The following is a 19,567-nucleotide window of genomic DNA, read 5'->3' as shown; positions in this document are numbered from 1 at the left end:
TAATGTTTACCCGATTCGCATATTGTTATAATAAACATTTACACACTGAAATTTGAATTTTCAAATACCAAAAGAATGAAAATATCAGATGCTGTTCGTTTTTCTTGCTTGATAATAAGGTAAGTTTTTAATTTAGAAAAAAGGAAATTTATGCTAATTAATTTGCCTTACTCATGTATCTACATGGAGGTTAATGTTATTATATTTTTTTCATACATTTGCAACAATAATTACAAAGCATTTTTATTGACATAAAAAGGAACATGCGTATATAGAAATATATGTAAACTATCTAAACAAGAAAATGGATGACAATAATTTAAAGTAAATTTTTTCACTCCGAATCAAAATCAGGATATTTTTTATTCAAGCAGGCCTAAACCACAGACGCTTTCAAAACTTAAGCACCAGTCAGAGTACAGTTTCCTGACTGAGACGAATCTTCAAGAATCTCAAGGTTTACCCTTTTCTAAATCTATGTTGATATACATCACTAAAAAAATCTAAAATATTATGGAACGGCCAAATTTTTTTTTACGTCCTCGTATTGACTATACAAAATAACTGCTAGAACATAATGTAAAATTGAACCAGCTTAAAATGTTTGTCGGTTATTCTAAATGACCACAATTTTTTAATTTTACGAGTTTTAGATAAGTGTTTTCACTTGGGCCAGTGTCGGCTGATAGATAAGTTTTACCTACTTACTTATAATTACTATAGTGATATCCCACTCACTAGGATTAGGTGGGTTAAAATCTGTCACCCCTTAAGTGAGGTTAAGATATAAACAGAGCCACACTCAGAAAGTTAAAGTTACAAACAGTTATTCTATATTTATATAATTTAGTAAATATAATGTACTTAATCTATTTAAAATAGTACATAGTTTAGTATGTTATTATTTTTAATTCAGTCAACAGTGCTAGTCATAAATGACTTAGTCAATGACATTTGAAGCAATTAATTATGCGCAAGAAACAATATTAATTTTATTTTCTTTGAAACTGGGTGTCCTAGATACTTAAAAGAAGGCTACCATATTTACTGAATGGTCTGCCAGTGGCTTTATGAGAACAATAATGATAGTTCAATATTTAAAAAAAATATCCTGGAACACTATAGAAAGCATACTAGTTATTGTATTATTTATAACTTTATTTAAGTCCAGACTTAACGGACCCTGTATTTAATCTGAGGGCACTTAGAATAAATAAGGAAAACTGTTGTTTATTTAATAAATAGAAATTTAGAATTCCGTCTGTCTAGATGGGTTGGTGGGGTTAATTATGTTGTCACTAGTTAATAGTAGGTTGACAATGAGGTCATCTGCCTATCTAAAGGAATAAAAAGAGTATCCTCGCCTACCTCACAGAGCTTTATGAGAGTACAAAAGACCTTTTCTTTGCAGCCAAGATGACATAATATGTTACCAGAGGCTTGTTATCTTTTAGAACTGTGGTAACGATAGGGTTATATAGTATAACGTACTCATGTGTGTTCACAATATCCCACAACAATAAGCAAGTAAATTAGAAACAAAAAAAAACTACATATTATTTACTAAAGGCACATTCTAGAAATATTTTATTACTGAACGATTGTAATTAGTAGTAGAATGTTAAAAAATATTAGTATAAACAATATAAAATTATACAGAGGTTTACGATTCGCAACCACGAATCGATAAGCATTTTTATCGAGAACCCAAGTTTTTTTTTTCGCTACCTAATTGCTCACGGACCGTAAAAGTAAATGATAACAGTGTGCTTGCTTAGTGCGAGTTTTTTAACGTCCTCGATCGCGTAAAAGTTAACTCAAATTTGTATGGAGTTGGAACGTTTGCGTACGTTTGCCGCTAGGGCCACTGTACCAATACCATACAAATTTGAGTGAACTTTTACCCGATCGAGCACGTTAAAAAACTCGCACTAAGCACACAGGTCAGGTTTTACTGTTAACAGCTGTTATCATTGTTTTTTTTTTTTTTTTAAAAAAGAGGAGGCTCTTTTTCTAAATTATAATCATTATTAGAGATATTAAAATTTGTGAACGCATAAAGTATTGCAAAACTGCTTCCCTCTGGAATTTTGATAACAACGAAAAACATTTTTGGCTCTCTAAAAGTTTTAGCTTTTTTTTAAACATACGCCATCCAGTGTCAACATCCTGCCTATCTTTACTGCAAAGCATTTATGCGTTCGGATTTGAACGATACTGAGGCTTATTAAGTACGCAATTGAATTAAGACAATTTTTTTTATTGTCCTTGTAGGCAGACGAGCATACGGCCCACATGATGATGAGTGGTTTACTCCCCATGGAACATACAATTAGTTTCACTACCGAGAGCAATGAGCAGCATGGTGTTTTTTTTAATAAAGCATACGACGAAAAATTAATATGACAAGCGAGTTTAGATGTCACAACTTAAGTGATTTCAAATGAACATTAAGTAATTAGACTAGTTGATTAATTATACCACATTAAGTAGCTGCATTATGAACATTAACGGTCTTCTTGGATCCAAATGGGATCCAACAACAATCGTCGCCCATCACCGAGTAATTGTCACAGGTCATACCTTCCAAAAGGTTGCAGTCCTGACTGCGGTTGTCAATTGAAAATCATTCAACAACGAAAACATGTCAAATGTGTTGACGTATTGAAAATCAATCATATTAAGAAACAGCTGATCGAAGTCGATGTTTTTTTTCTAACACTGACATTTCTTACAAGGGGGCTATAAAAAAACTTACAATTCCAATTAATTATAGTCGAATTTCGACTAGGTACTGCGGGACTTCTAGTTGTAATAATTTAATGGCCGAAATCGGTCGGATGAATCATTATCATTATCATCAAATCATTGTTAATGAGATCATGGTGTGGTGTTATTTATGGTTGCAGATTTTTTTTTTATTTCCCTTGTAGGCAGACGAGCATACGGCCCACCCGATGGTGAGTGGTTACCGTCGCCCATGGACTTCAGCAATGCCAGGGGCAGAGCCAAGCCGCTGCCTACAAAACGATTGAGAACAGACAACATAGAGACGTGGAAAACTAACCGTGTTAAGTCTTGCGTTGCCCATTCCATATTGCCTTAAAACGCAGGTTTTCTAACAGCGCGTTATACCGGGTATGACTTACGGAGCAGAGGCGGACGCACACAGTACGATAGTAGCACAGCCCAAAGTTCTAAGCTGATAGCCTTGAGAGGCTATTTCAGCGTAACCTTAACTAGTAGGTGAGCTCACGGGGCTCAAAACGGAGTGATGCTAACACTGACCCTAGCAAGAGCAGTGCTTCGCAGAATCTACCACCGGATCGGAAACGCGACCCACTGACAAGATCTGGCGAGAAACTCAGTGGGCTGTGTCTATGGGTTAATTCGCTCGTCGAGCCCTTCGTCGCAAGCGACGGGTTCGGCGAGGACGGTGACCGGTGCTTGTGGTACCTAAAAGCACCGTTAATGGATCGGGAGGATCCGTAATGACGTGCAAGTCTGTCAGACAAAGTCATCGACATAGCTCTTAGAGCCTAATAGGTGGCAGTGGGCTAGACATATGTGCCGTAGAACTCTGGAACCTGTCTGAACTTAGATCGCGTACCGACAAATATAATGTGGCGATGGAGCGATGATTACGAATGGTGACCGACAGGTAATGGACGAGAGCCCAAGATTGACCTCACTGAAGCTAATTGATAGGGGCCATGTCCAAAACTGGAGAACTAAGGCTTCATAATGGTGGTTTTATCAATATTATATTCATATCTTTGATTTTAAACAATTTATTATAAATAACACTGTAAGTAAATTACAATGTTGAAAATTTGTGTCATACAGTTTAGTTTCATTATAGTAGCAATATTACAGTACTAGCGACCCGCCCTCGCTTCGCTTCAGAAACATTAAAACACACATAAAACCAAAAAAAATAAATAAAAAATAAATAAAAAAAAGTAGCCTATGTTCATCAGGGACAATGTCGGCTTCTAATGGAAAAAGAATTTTTCAAATCGGTCCAGTAGTTTCGGAGCCTATTCGAAACAAACAAACAAACAAATCTTTCCTCTTTATAATATTAGTATAGATATAGAAAATGAGTCTTTAAAATCAATACTGAAATAAGTATGTCTTGAAGATATTGCTCTTAGTGATAAAACTATGAATAATATTTTTTGTTTAATGTTTAGCATTTTTTATTTTCATTCTTATATTGATGTTCATAATAGAACATATGTACTTATAATCTACCCATTTCTGATCTAAAGTTATGGAGATAAATATTTAGTTCAGTTAAAAACTCTTTTCACTAGACTACATGATGTTAGTTGAAGGTGCTGAATGTAGAACATTCAGTACCAAATGGTTTGGTGCCAATAAAATTTAAAAGTAAAAGCTTTTTTTAGTGTCATCATCAAAACATTATCAATTTTCAAAAGAATAAGAAAAAAATATTTTTTTTGTTAAAATGAACTCTCTCAACGTCTATACTCATATTCCACTAGTTGACCGTGTGTTTTACCAGGCTATCAGTAAGTTTTTTTTCATTGGCACTAAGAATTGTAACATAGTAAAAAGAAATAAAAAAGAGCATTGTTACTTTTGCTTGTACCGTTATATTTATGATGTTTCTATTTTTAATCTCATATTAGCTTTGAGAAAATAAATTTGGTTTTTAAATTAGCTCTATTGAGAATTCATATATTTATAGTGAAATGGCATATCATTTATAATTTGAATTTAAAAGTTTTTAAATTATAAATTTAAATAATCTATTTTAAGGTTAAATTTAATTTACGGATTGCTCACAAAGTTTTAATTTATTTAAAATTAGATATTTAGAGTATGGTATGGCATTTTTTTTTAAGTAAACCAAGAAAATTGTTAACTGTTTTTAAATAATTACCATACATCATATCACTTTTCAAGCTTCTCTTGATTTAAGTGGACTCTTGACGATAGCTGGGTCACTCAGCTGCTCCAATAGGATTTTCTCCTATTATGGATACCAGAATTAAAAAGTGGCAATAAAAAAATTAGATTGAAAGAAGTGGAGGCAACTTGTGAAGGCCTTATGTACCAGCAGGGTACCATGGGACAACAACAACAGCACAAAAACAAGAAAAAAAATTAAAACAAGATTGCTAATGCCAAATATCTTGTTTCACAAAGATGGATCTGCCGGTAGTGGTTAGAGCTACTCAACAATGATGATTTCTATATATACTATGACCGTACATCTGTAAAATAGAAAATATGAAGCTGCTATTGACCTTTATTACAATAGCTTAAATTTTGCAATGAAATAAAAATAGAGAACCATTCAAATACACGAGGTGGAAATTAAAAAAATTGTCCGAATTTAAAAAACCCTTTAGACGTTTCCTTGTGATGTATTGATATTAATTACTAAAGACTTAATTCATTTACGTTTTTTACTTGTTGTACTGATAGTACAACCTTGCATTTTCTATTTCAGTCAGTCTAGTGTTTACATAAATGTAAATTGATAAAACCAATCTGTTTATAAGTGAAATGGAAAAATGAATATGAAAATTTACAGAACAGTACATTTTATTTCTCGGTCAGCACCTTAGGAAATTGTATTAAATAAATAAAAAAATTGAAAGTATTTGTATTATTTAAAAAGTGCTTTTCTTGTTGTAACTTTTAAGCAGAAGTACTTAAACTACTTGATAGTCAATGTATGTATTTGTAAAAGTGACATGAATATCATATTACATAATAATATTTATATTTTCTATTTGGTTGTTAAAATCATATTCTGGGAAGGTCCCCAACCTCAGCATCCAGTTAACTTACTAGATGATATTTGGATTCAAAGGTATGATAATTGTCACATAAAATTTTGGAATTCATAGAATTCCTGTTAATTTGAACTATATTGCTAGGTAAGAACTGTTTCGAATACAAATTAGAAATACACCGAATTTCATGTTCATTAGTATTCAACAACATAAAAATTAAACACAAACTAACCTTTACATCTTTTTCTAATTTTACTAGCATCAACCAAATTCCAATCTATGGAGTCACGAGCCGGAGCAGGCACAGTGCCACCGATCAGTTCCACTGAGCTGCTACGTTTGCTCGGCCCGGCCACAGGAGCCGACTCCTCTCTGATGTCCTTCAATGGAGCACTACATTCCACAATCTCAACACTTTTGTCTACATTTCCTCCGTTAACCACATTATGACCATTCACGGGAGGTTCAGTCCTAACTTTCTTCGGAGGCAACTTCTTGTGCTTTTGAGCACTATGCCGACGCTTCAGCTTCGTAGAATGCGAAGAATTTCGAGAACTAACTGGTGAAGGGCAACCACACTCCATGCTACCTTCCTGGTCGCTGCCCTCGTAGTAACCCGACTCGTGCTCCGGCTTCTTGTCGGGCACGCTCATCTCAGCAGACGCCATGGCTCAACCTTCGACGAGAATCATGTAGACTTCCACTCAACTGCCCATTCACGATTCACATGTAACACACAGTTCACAGTCCGACCGACACGCTAGTCTAGTTGCAGCTGCGTGAACAACGGCGAAAATTACTATAAGTGATATTTTAACTATTCTTTTGGCGAAAGTACGAGCGACACGTACAACATTTCGCGAGTGCGGCCGTAATCTGCGTCAACTTCACGTCGAAGTGAAGTTGCAGATGGCGTCGCCTAGCGGTATAACCCGTCAGAATAAAAATGATTCAACGTAGCGGTCAGCTGTTTCAACATTAATGGGAAACTTGAATTGGTCGTCGAAAATTTCACTAGCTACTACTTCACGCAGCTGGAACGTCAATCTGCCACTCTTTCTTCTTTGTTTTTATCGTTATTTTTGACCACATACACTTGTTATCTATTCGTTCGGGGTCACTGAACCATTAACATTCGGGTTTGGGTACCATACAAATGCCAAATGTTGCCAAATATTTACTACGGCTATGTTGCAATCCAATTTACCACAATACACGTTTCGTTCTTTAATTATGAAAAATAAATTAACACACTCAACAGTCTAACGGTAATAAAAATACACTATTTAGCAAACAAATTAAAATACGCGAGCGCGGATGAGACGTCAGCTCTCTCAACGCGCTGGACTAACTGAAATGGAGAAACGCAAAATAGAAACCATGCGACGACGTGAGACCGCGCCGCGCTCCTTCCCCCCTAGCTCCTCGGTTTACGAGGTCACATAGTATATACAAAATAAAGAAAAATGTATAGAATTATTGTCGGTCTATCCTTCTGGGACATTCTGTCGTAGCGGCAAAATGAAAGAAATGTGATTGAGGTGAAATATGATGAAACCATTGCCACATTTTTAAGACAGTCAAGAATTAGTTCTTAGTGATAAAAATGAAGTTTTAAGGACTTTCTGAATAATGGATGTTGTTGTTGTGGTGTTTTTTCCTATTCTAGTGACCTCAAGGGGTCATATTAGATTCACCGGGCGAGTAGGTAAGCTCCCGGGGCTCTAACCTGTGAACGTTGCTAGCCCTAGCAAGAGCAGGACTTCGCAGTATCTACCACGGGTTCGGAAACGCGATCGACTGAGAGAGAAGGTCTGCCGAGAAAATCAGTGAGCTGTGTCTGTGGGTTAATTTACTCGCAGAACGCTTCGTCGCAATCGAAGAGTTCGACGAGAACAGTGACCGGTGCTTGAGATATCTAAAAGCACAGTTAATGGATCGGGAAGATCCGAAACGAAGTGTTTAGGGTGACGTCGACTGTTCGGTCTATTCGGTCCGCAGGATAGGGTATGTAATATTTATGACTGAATATGATGGATTTCATGGCAAAGGCATGGAAAGCCTTTCATTATTGAAAGCCATTCCTTATTACATATTTTTCGAGATTCGTTTCACTCGAGGAGTGCGTTTTCAAGTATTGTTATTATTGGATGGATAGTGCCGATTCATAAAACCACAGATGCTCACTGCAGGACTTAGACCTCTCCCTCTCAGATAACCATCTTGGTTCCAATCACGGCGTTATGTTTACTTTATTTCCTAAGGGTAAATACAAGTTGTCGTAGGTGTGACGATCTATCAATAACAATTAACAAAATGTAATGAAAAAATTACACAAAATAATGTTTCATTGTAACATCTGTAATTTACGCGTGTACTGTGGAATCACCGTTTGTTGGACGTAAATAAAAAGAGACAGAGCTATCGCTTATCGTGTCGAACGAGATAGCAATACATTCGGATGGCTATACTTTTCAGATTCAACGTCGATTGGCTGCGTGTTGATATGTTAAAATAAAATGTATTGTTTGTAATCACATTCGATTAAAACAGACGTAATATTATGTTTAAAGTTTCATTTTAAATAATAAATAAACGGTTATACGCAAACATTTGACGGAACCGTTACCATTTTCTTATAAGTCGCACAATATGAGTTTATCACAGCCATTTATTTATTCAGAAAAGTGAAAGAGTTTTGGGGTAGCGGGCGCAAGGCTAATATGGATAGTCCTTTGATAAGCTGAATCATCTATGGTTGAAATAGCGCATTTTTTTTTGTTTCAGGCCACGAACTGACCACTCGACGAGTGTTATGTTACCATAGACACGACAATGCGAATACCGTCATTCTCGCGGACGTAACTCGATGTCTCTATTGTATTGTGTTATGACGGTCTCCCCTTCGAACCGTGCTTAGTGCGAGTTTTTAACGTTGTCGATAGCGTAAAAGTTAACTCAAATTTGTATGCAGTTGGAACAGCGCCCCTACCGGTAAACTTAAGCAAACGTTCCATCTCCATACAAATTTGAATTAAAAAACTCGCACTAAGCACATTGAACACCTGACTACTGCGTCTCGTGCGGGCGTTCAACTCGCCTTGCCAGTAAGCCCCGATCGGCGATCACAGTTCTCTAGTATATAACTCAAAGAATACTACCGCCGTCGTGGCTTCGAATCCCACATGGGGCCAAGATTATGTGATGAACATTTTGTTTGCTCTTTATCTGAACGTTAAATATCTATCTAATAATACGTAGAGAGAGAAAGAGAGAGAGAGAGAGTATTCTTTATTGTACACCAAAAAACAAACAAACAGTGCGATACATTAAATACAAAAAAGTACAATTGGCGGTCTTATCGCTAAGAGCGATCTCTTCCGGACAAGCATCAGGTGGACAAGAATCATTTGGAAACGAACTACGCGCGGCGTACCAATCTAGTGAAGAGATATTTAAACGTATATTAGTATGTCAGTCTCTTGTACCCATAACACAGGGAATGCTAATTTGGGGCCGGATAACCGTGCGTGATTTGTTCCGAGTTATTTAAAAATATAAATAATAATAATAATGAAATCATTCATTGCCTTTTACGCTAAATAAATGCTAATGCTGTTCAAAGTCTATAAATCGAACAGCGCTGATTTTCAGCCACACCCGTTTCCCTTTTGATTGGTATTTATTATTATTGTTAATTCCAACATCCACGGAACGGGATGGTCTTATCCAAAAACTTCAGTCGTGAAGCTAAATTATTAAAAAAATATAGCTTTCTAGTAATTTTATTCAAAACATGTTCCCTTATCTATTTCAGATATGTTTTATTATCAGCAAGGCCAGCGCTACACCACGAGCCTTCGCAAGACGTGATTTTTAGTGGAGCACGAAGGTCGGCGCGCTTCCGCGTTTTGGCAGTTTGGCCTTTAACAATACACAAATGTTATAATTAACATTATCGGTGGCAATCATAATCATAATTTTTAACGAGGGATTCAATAAATTAACTACTATTCAATACTATAGTTTGGTATTAGCAAAATAGAATAAGGAATGAATATGTTAGAGGAAGTCTGAAAGTGGCACCTGTGACAGAAAAGTTGAGAAGTGCGCGTTTGGGATGGTATGGACATGTGATGAGACGAAATAACAATGAGATTGGTAAGAGAGTTTTAACTATGAATATATAGAGGAATAGCTTTAGAGGAAGAGGTAAACCGAAGAAAAAATGGATAGATTGTGTGAAATACGATATGTGTAAGAGGGGGTGAGCGAAGAAATGGTACATGATAGAAGAGTATGGAAGGAGAAAGCATGTTGCGCCGACCCCAGGTGACTGGGAGAAAGGCAGGAGAATGATGGTATTAGCAAAACTCTGATATAATCCTTGTTTCACGGTACAGTGGTCATAGTAGCTAATGGACATCGGCAACGGTAAAGGCACGGCCAAGCCGTAACCTACTGCAATTCATATGAGAACCTAACAAAGGCAGGAGTCCACTGTGTGCCCCTAGTACTCACCCATCCGGATTTCTCGCCGAATCTTCTCGAGGGGATGCGATTTCGATTCCGGTGGTTGATTCTACAAAGCACTACTCTCGCCAAGGCAGATGTCAGCAACGTCTCTCAGGCTGAGCCCGGTTAGCTCGCCCCCCAATCAAGTTGAAACCAGAATAGCCCCTCAAGGCTATTGGTAGTTAGCTAGACAAAAAAAACCTATCATTGCTGAAGTCCGCGAACAATGGCCACTACAAACCATCTATCTCTCTTTGCATTAGACGCCTTCAGATCTAACACTAGAGACAGACTTACGGACCCTGGTAGCCGTACTCGTCGAACTCGAAAAAGAGTTCGACGTGCAACCTAATACATGCATCAGCCCGCTGAATTTCTCGCTGGATCTTCTCAGCGGGCCGCTATTCCGATCTGGTAGTAGATTCATTCGCGAATCAGCTGCTCTTGAGTTGTTAGGTCTCTTTCGGATGCGCTTGGGCAGCTGATAGCAAATCCCACCCCTCCTGGCTCAGCCTTTGCTCGCCCACCTGTCCTGGTGAAACCGGAAAGGCCTCCGGGCCACTAGTAATACTTCAATCCTAAAAAAAACTATCTGTGTGCGTACAAGGTTATAAAAAAAATTTAAAAGTAAATTATCAAATGCTTATACTTTCAACTCAATATAACATATCTTCATTTACCCAACTATACTGCGGAAGATAAATTTGCTTATTTATCAGTAGAGACAAACATTACAAAGTTCTCTTTTGTCACTACAAACATCTAAAAAAAAAGTATTTATTGCTTTCCTATCGGACATAAGCAAACTCTGACACACAGCCAATTTTTTTCCCTACCTATTCACTGTTCCAGCTATGCCCGGACTGGTAGGTGAGCTCACGGGCTCAACCTGAGAGGATTTGCTAGCAATAGCTCTGCCAAGAGCAGTGATCCGCAGAATCTACCACCGGATCAGAATCGCAACCCACTGAGGAGATCCGGCGAGAAACTCAGTGGGCTAAGTAACACAGCCAAGCCACTGCTTAATGAACGTATCTTCTAAGCGTTTTGTGAGACATATGTCTATTAACAGATATACGATACGCTACATCAGCGGATCTCAACCTTTTAACTTAGCTTTACTAACATACTCTATATCTCTATATAAATCTCTTTGAAAGTGTGTATGTGTAGGTACATTTTTGTTATATAATTATTCCATTGAACGTAGAACGTAAATGTACAAACATTTAACATCTAGTAAACAGTTGCATTTATATGCATGTACACCAGAGTTGCAATTTTCCTGATCACCTTAGTTAAATATATCGTGTTTGTATATCGTGCAGTGCAGGGTTGCCAGTAGAGTCCACTGAGTTTCTAGCCGGATCTTCTCAGTGGTTCGCGTTTCCGATTCGGTAGTAGATTCTGTGAAGCACGGCTTTTGCTAGGGTTCGTGTTAGCAACGTCGTCAGGTTTGAACCCTGTGAGCTCACCTACAAGCTCGGCGAATCTAGAATAACCCCTTGTTACTAGAATAGGTAGGAAAAAAATCCAGTAGGAGCTGGATGAGAAAAGCCGAGGATCGTGCTTGATGGCGTGCAATTAGAGACCTATGTCCAGCATTGGATTGCTATAGACTGATGATGATGATGTATATCGAGCGATATGCTCAACAGGGGGTTGCGACACACCGAATATGTCGCGACACTTTAGTTGAGAGCCACTGCGACATATTAGCGCGGCATTATTAGCTAAGCAATCAAAATCGAACTGACGCGCGAGATTTAAGTCTAGTCGAAACGTGGTGGAACCCCTGAAACTCTTTCGAGCTATATTACAATTACAATCAGAACTCACGAAACTGATGCATTTAGCGTACCTACAATTGAAATAGCGTATTCTATAACACTACACTAAATGAGTTGTCTATTATCAAAGGTGGCAATCTGTGCATTTGAACAAAAAAATGTTATTGATATGTCAATACAGATTGATTTGAATATAATCGTCTCCTTCAAAGAATACGGTTCAAAACCTGCATTAAATAAAGGTTAATACTTAACCTGTTATTTATCTAAGATGTCGTTCAGAAGAGTTTTGTGGCTGCCAATGGAATACAAAGTCAATAATTCGTTTTTCTGATTTACCAATAATTGTCCAAAAGTCACATTGCCGGCTTTGATACTAGTCGACTCAAATGACGAACACAAAGGCAAGGTTGTTATAAATCCTTACCGCGTTTTACTGTAGCAAGAACCTTGAAACGCAACGCCTTTACTACAAAGGTTCCGAAAAACGAATGAATTATTTTTGTTATCATTAGAATGCCTTCCGAACATCGTATTGTTATACAAAAGCTCTGTTGAACCCATATTTTGCTTTCACTCTCCAAATAACTTGCAGAAGGTATTTAGAAAACAATCAACTTAAGTTCTCGGTTTTGTGTCTATTGTCTTCGGTAAAGAACTGAGTGCAACAAAAATTTATATTTTTTATTTTTAACTGTTTAGATGGGTGGACGAGCTCACGGACTACCTGGTATTAAATAATTAGCGGAGCCCATAGACATCTGGGTCTCGTTGGATGCAGGTGGCAATGGACCGGTCGCACTGGAAATCTATTGGAGAGGCCTATGTTCAGCAGTGGACGGCGATAGGCTGAAATGATGATGATGATGATGATAGACATCTACAATGTAAATGCCGCCACCTACCTGAGATATAAGTTCTAAGATCTCATATAGTTACAACGGCTGCCCCAGTCTTCAAACCGAGACGCATTACTGCTTCACGGCTGAAATAGCCAGAAAATAAATAAATAAGTAAATAAAAAGGCACAGTTATAATATTTGGGTTCACAAAAAAAAAAACAAAAATCGTTTAAAAGAAACTCAAATCTCAAGACGCTTTTTATTGATTATGAAACTTCTAGAACAAGACCCGACGTCTAGCCAATAAATACATTGATTTCATATCGCGCATTGCAGTATAATTGGCATACCGACCATATTGTGTGTTTCTCAAACTTTTCAATTTTCCTCCACGAATATACGACGAATTCATTCTTGGAAATACATTTTTTGCGTTCTTGTTAAATTTTTTGGCGTTATTATAGATTGAATGCTAAAATTTTCATAGCAGCATAATGAAGAATTCATTATAATTGACCTCTTCGAACTTCACCAGATTTAGTTAGTGTTATAAGTGGATAGTTTTTTTTTTAAGATTGAGGGATTACTAATGGCCCGTTGGCCTTTCCTGTTTCACCAGGACAGGTAGGCGGGGAAAGGCTCAGCTAGGAGATGTGGGATTTGCTAACAGCTACCCGAGCACCTCCAAAAGACACCTAACAACTCAAGAGCAGCTACTTCGCAAATGAGAGTGGATAGTATAGACATAGACGGACATAATGTAAAACTTCACAATGAAAACAGACAGTGTCTGCTTGCGGCACCCGAAAGACGTCCTAGCAAATGTGCAAATTATCTATATATTAATACGTGAAGCAAAAACTTTGTACCCCTTTTTACGAATATTGCGCGGACGGAGGAGTATGAAATTTTCCACAGTTACAGATAATATAGAGAAGAAGTGCAGAATGCTAATATATTTTTTAAATTATGCATTCCCTAATAGTACATTAAATCAATAAAAAAACATTACACACACTACCATGTATTTGACATACACACACACACACGCATTTCAATACCCTTTGTTTATTTTCACATTAATGTGGTTATTGCTTAAAGTCTGTGGTCAAATTGAGAATAGGATAATATTGTTTATCTTTAATATTATTTGTCTATAGTGTAGTCGAAATCTGTAAATATAGAAGAAGTATAATAGTCTTTGACAATAGAACCTTAATATTGTTCAAACTTATAATTACAATTAATTATAGTCGAATTTCGACTACTGCGGGACCCCTAGTATTCACTTATTCTCAGTGGGTCAAAATTCCGATCTAGTGATAGATTCAACTAAGCATTGCACTTGCTAGAGCCGGCGTTAGCAAGTTCTCTCAGGTTGAACCGCTTGAGCTCGTCTACGGAACCGTGCTTAGCTGAAATAGTCTCTAGAGGTTTCCAGCGATCAGACAGAGAAAAAAGTTGTTAACATCTTCGGTTATATTTACTATAACAAAATTAGTATATGGCCTGCCATGGACATCTCCGCTCTTCGACATGATTAGAAAACAATTTAGGGTTCACTTTGCCCCATACGTTTTTATAGCTTCCCAGATTATTGTTGCATATTTTTTGCAACAAATATAAAAGACTATCTTTTTCCCCCTACATATTAGCTGGTGGCCCAAGAGGCTATTCCAGTTACGTTCGGACGGGTAGGCGAGCTCACGGGCTCAACCTGAGAGAATTTGCTAACACTAGCCCTACCAAGAACAGTGCTTCGCTGAATCTACCACCGGATCGGAATCGCGACCCACTGTGAAGACCCGGCGAGAAACTCAGTGGGCTAAATCAGCATCGTTGGAATTTCTCGACATAGCTTCTCTAAACCAACAAGAATCCTGTATTATATTCTCTATGATAAGAAATTACCCCTTAATGGTATTCAACCATAGTGTGCCCGGGAAAAACCAAATGCTAAACAAATGATCGATCTAATGTTAATGGGACGTTACATTAAAAGAAACTAATTATTTTAACGAGCCGATTTTATCGCGCGTATTACTTATACTGTCCTAAATGGTCGAATAAGCCTGTAATAGGCGATCGGACACAATTACGCACACAACAACGAGACAATTTAGAAATTAGGTATAATGGTTCTTAATTACACGAAAATTATCGTTAAATTAATGGCTTTTTTCTTTTTAATGTTAACGACTTCCATTTTTTTTTTATGGCTTAGATTAGTAGACGACGTCACGGCCCACCGCCTGGTGTTAAATGGTTAGCAGAACCCATAGACATCTATAACGTAAATGCCGCCACCCACCTTGAGATATGAGTTCTAAGGTCTCAGTTTTTATTTAGGTATAGTTATAGTTTCCCCTTTGAATGTCATCCCCTTTTTTTCCGCATATGGACCCTCAATTCCCCTCAAATGGGGAATGTCCCCCCATTGTGGAAACAATGAGGGAAAATTCAATGCCAAGGAATTAGGCACACGTGCAGTCCAAAAGAGTCCGCAACGCATTCTTGCTAATTTCTGATCCAATAACCACACCGTTTAGTCAATGCGAATGTTGCCTCAATAACCTTATACAGTCAAACCTGGATAGGCGAGAGTTCAAGGGAGCACAATCTCATTCTCGCTTATAGAGGTTTCTCACTAACCCGAGTTTCTCGCTAATGCTCCCTCTGAATTTCATTTCGCGATTTTCCGGATTCAAACGCATTCACTATTCACTTAATGACAGTACTTTAATTTTCCGTTTTGACATGATGCAGAACAGAACTTTCCTTCCCAATTTATTAGCGATAAACTGAGTAAGTTTTTTTTATTTTTTTATTGCTTAGATGGATGGACGAGCTCACAGCCCACCTGATGTTAAGTGGTTACTGGAGCCCATAGACATCTACAACGTAAATGCGCCACCCACCACACCAAGTCCGACAAACAGGACGGTACACAGGCGCACGTGTCCATTCGGAAAGAATGCGATACAATAACAACGTTATTTAGTTCCACGAAATAGAATAGGTTCAATATTGACGAGAAAACAATTCAAAAACAATAGAAGGAAGTTCCACAAAAGTTAAGAATGAGTCATAAAATAGCAGATGTTAAATTTGTAATTTGTTTTTTCATTTGTTCCTCCTAAATAATATAAATAAATAAAGGTCGACTGTCGCTTATAGAGGTATAGATAAGTAGCAGTCTCACTTACGGAGGTCCATGAGGGAAAAACGACTCTCTCTTACAGAGGTTTCTGTTTCTCTCTAATAGAGGTTTTGGGAGCTTAAAATGACGGGTCCTGGCTATTACTCTCACTTATAGAGTTTTCTCACTTATCCAGTTCTCGCTTACCCAGGTTTGACTGTATACGGAAACAGAGATGTTGCCTGTGTGTCGGTTTAAAATCTTTCTAATCGCTTAGATAATAGCGTGACTTGAGTAACTTCCCGGTAGTTATCAGCGGTGAAACTGCATTGCGAATCGGTGGCAAAGACCTAACTATTTGAAAGCGTGCCTAAAGGTTCACTTCAATAAGTCCTTGTATTTCATATTTAAAACCGGGATATGCAAGGCTTAATCTTAAAAGCGAGTAACTGCATCTGTCATGGGACGCACCAGAGAACTCAAATTGCGTCATGGTCATCAGTGTACAAGAAATTTTAATATCGTTTTTAAAACAGAAACTGAGCGTGATTTTTGCACGGCGAATTTCTGGCGCATATGCATGTCTGGAGACGTACATCAGCACGATACAGGTTTTTGCCGCTTTTTTCTACATAGATAAATACCGCTGCAAGATTCACAAATTTAGCATTTCGAAAACGATAACAAACTCGTTTCCTTTAAACTGGTATTCAAATCGTCTATCGTCGTCACTCCTACATAGTTTGAAAACTGCGATGCTTAAATAGTCCAGCTTTATAATTTGCCTATTGGGTCAACTGTTGACCTGTTGCCACATTTCTTCGAGGACGACTTATCTAGGTCCTCCGTATCGATTATATTGTCTCTATATAATTTAGTTCGTGTTTAAAACCAATGATTTAGGGTTTTATCGTGCGATATGTATTGTGCTTGAAACTGCCCGCCAATTCAAAAAACAAGGCTTAACTTTGTCTAGATTGCAACCTATTTGTCAATAACACCAAATGCGATAGATCCCATAGCCAATGCCTCTTTTTTAAGACGCTTTTATTAGCTTTATCGATATGTATGTATGTTTGTAGACGAAGGGCTCGACGAGTAAATTAACCCATAGACACAGCCCACTTAGTTTCTCGCCGGATTTTCTCAGTGGGTCGCGTTTCCGATCTGGTGGTAGATTCTGCGAGGTCTTGCCTTTGCTAGGGCAAGTCTTAGCAACATTCCCGGTATGAGCCCTGTGAGCTCACCTACTCACCAGGTTTCGCTGAGATAGCCTCTCGAGGCTATCAGCTTAGGTAGGAAAAAAGCTATTAGCAGTAAATTCAGGGGAAACCTTTTAAACAAACTACTTGATACTACTTACCATAGCCTATTTCGTGTCGCACGGTGTTCGCCTTCGTTATAACTGCAGTTTCTTTAAACGTCTCCTCATTTTTACATTCCGAGGCAATTTTAACGTCCTGTCGAGTGTCTTCGAAGTATTCATCGAATTTATTCTTATTAAAGAAGTCGAAGTCCACAACGGCCCTTCTCATGGTAGGGGTCGCGTTGTTTGCTCCGTCTATTTCGAATTGCAGCATTCTCGCCGGCGACATGCCATCGGTCATCGGCGAAGGTTTCACGAATACATCGTCCTCGTCCTTCTTAACTATCGATAGTTTGAGTAAGGTAGCTGCTTTACGAATGGTCTCGGTTGGGATTTTAGGTGTTTCTGAAATTGGCAGCAAAATTTCGGGCGTAATCTCATTGACCGGTGTGTTCATAGGTGTAGGAATGTTAAAGTCGGGCAATACGCTTGGTGTGTCGACCGAAGATCTAGCAGTATCTACGGACGTGACCCTCTCGCTCACTGTCACGTTTTCGCCGATTAAATGAAAGTTATCTAAGCCCATTCGAAACGTATCATCAGGCAAATCCAAGTTTTCTGTCGCAAACAATTGATTTGAACCTGCCGATAAGGGGCCTTGACCCTGCTCTGAGCTCATCGTCTCTACAATGGGCGACTCCATAATGCGATCGTAGATTTATATTTTAAAATATTAAATGAATTGAAGCAGTATAAAATACAACATTTGTCCTTGAAATTATCTCCCAATCGATAATCGCAAGAATTTCACATCACTTGCACGCACACATGCGCGTTACGTCTGTGTGCATCGGTGAGCTGTCAAACTAGTTTATGCAGTTTTTCCTTGTTCCATTCACAGAAAATTTCTAATTAGGATGCCTAGAACTCTGTTGTTACACTAAAAATCTTATTGGAATGATTAAAGATTCTACTAGAACAGCTGTAGAGACGAAAACATATGCAACACAACACAGGTTCGGCTATAAATAGATTAGTAATCGTCACTTGTGCACAGATAGCCCGCCTTTTTTTCCACAATAAAATCACTGGAAAAACAGTCCGTTATAACTAATACTTCACATAGATTCAACTAAAACGCGTTTCGGTCAAAGTTATTTTGCTTAAACACTGTGAAATTCGTTTATTTATTGGTTAAAACTGTTGGATACGGCGCGATGGCGCGCACGGCCGTAGCTACTCGGCGTAGTAATGTCAACAAACAAGCGCCACTTCGCTATGATCATGCGTAACATTTAAATTTATTAAGACTTCAATCGATGTTTTATTCAAAGATAAATATTTGTTGGAGTCGTAGTGCGTCGTATTTAGAATTATTGTTATTTATTTCTGAGATAGTTTCAAGATACGACAATGTTTGTGTAACTGTAGTATTAATAAATTTGGAATTTTACAGGAATGGAATTAAAAATTAATAAAAAATTACCAATAAAACACAGTTTTCTTGATCTGCATTTATTTATTTGAGTGCTAAATTAATCTGTTACGTGGTATTGTTTTGAACGTAGTGTTTTAAATTTTCAAGGTCATATCAATAGAGTGAAGTTAGCAGATGCGCGTCGAACCTCTTGTTGATATTATGGTTTCAACCTTGACCTTGCTTATAGCTATAATCCCACAGACCTATAATCGATAGAAGTTTTTCCAAGCGTAATGTGTATGTCGTTGAACATAATGAATTGTAACAAAATAGTTTTAAATGCGTTTTGTTCCAAAAACAAAATTTCTTTTGTGTAAAATCCAACCAATTTGAATGTGGTACTTAGATTATTATTAGAAAAAGATACTTCCGGACGCTTTTTGTGATTTTAAGAGACGTCTGTAAAAACTGATTCAGTAATCAATTCGGTATCAAATTGAAATGAAAAGAATATTCATTTGTCGAACCATAAATACTTGTTTAAATACCTACTACTATTTTATATTTTATAAAACTTCATTAGTGTATAATCTGTAAATGCAACGAGAATAAAGATGGCAGGTGTTCCCCGCGTATGTTTAAAATGACAGATCGCACACTTCAATCGATTGAAAGTGAAGATATTAAACATTTTCAGAACGTGTTTTGCAAAATTTTGCAGCTATATTTAGGATACAGGGATAAGTGATTAGACGAGATTATGAATGAAATACACCATTGA

The 19,567-nt window shown here is 37.6% G+C and overlaps 1 protein-coding gene and 1 long non-coding RNA gene across 3 annotated transcripts in view; both read right to left on the bottom strand.

The window, feature by feature from the left end:
• Window positions 1-18,868, bottom strand: part of LOC101741339 (ribosomal protein S6 kinase alpha-5) — a 136,446-nt gene extending 117,578 nt beyond the window's left edge. The window contains exon 1 of one of the 2 annotated variants that reach the window (XM_004923094.5): window positions 17,424-18,868. In XM_004923094.5, the coding sequence (XP_004923151.1) occupies window positions 17,424-18,069 (646 nt within the window). In that variant the 5' untranslated portion in view covers window positions 18,070-18,868. Of the gene's footprint in view, window positions 1-6,006; window positions 7,237-17,423 lie in introns of those variants that run through there. The other variant, XM_004923095.5, reaches the window with a different exon arrangement.
• On the bottom strand, window positions 9,049-13,033 carry LOC134201255 (uncharacterized). Its single transcript, XR_009976460.1, has 2 exons — window positions 10,296-13,033; window positions 9,049-9,698 (listed from the first exon to the last, which is right to left on the bottom strand). It is a non-coding gene; the product is annotated as an uncharacterized LOC134201255 (long non-coding RNA).
• Window positions 18,869-19,567: the final 699 nt, after the last annotated feature.

Source organism: Bombyx mori, chromosome 24 (assembly GCF_030269925.1).
Source record: "Bombyx mori chromosome 24, ASM3026992v2".
Taxonomy (NCBI): Eukaryota; Metazoa; Arthropoda; class Insecta; order Lepidoptera; family Bombycidae; genus Bombyx; species Bombyx mori.
Note: the sequence above shows the minus strand (reverse complement) of the source record. Positions and strands in the feature narration are given on the sequence as shown.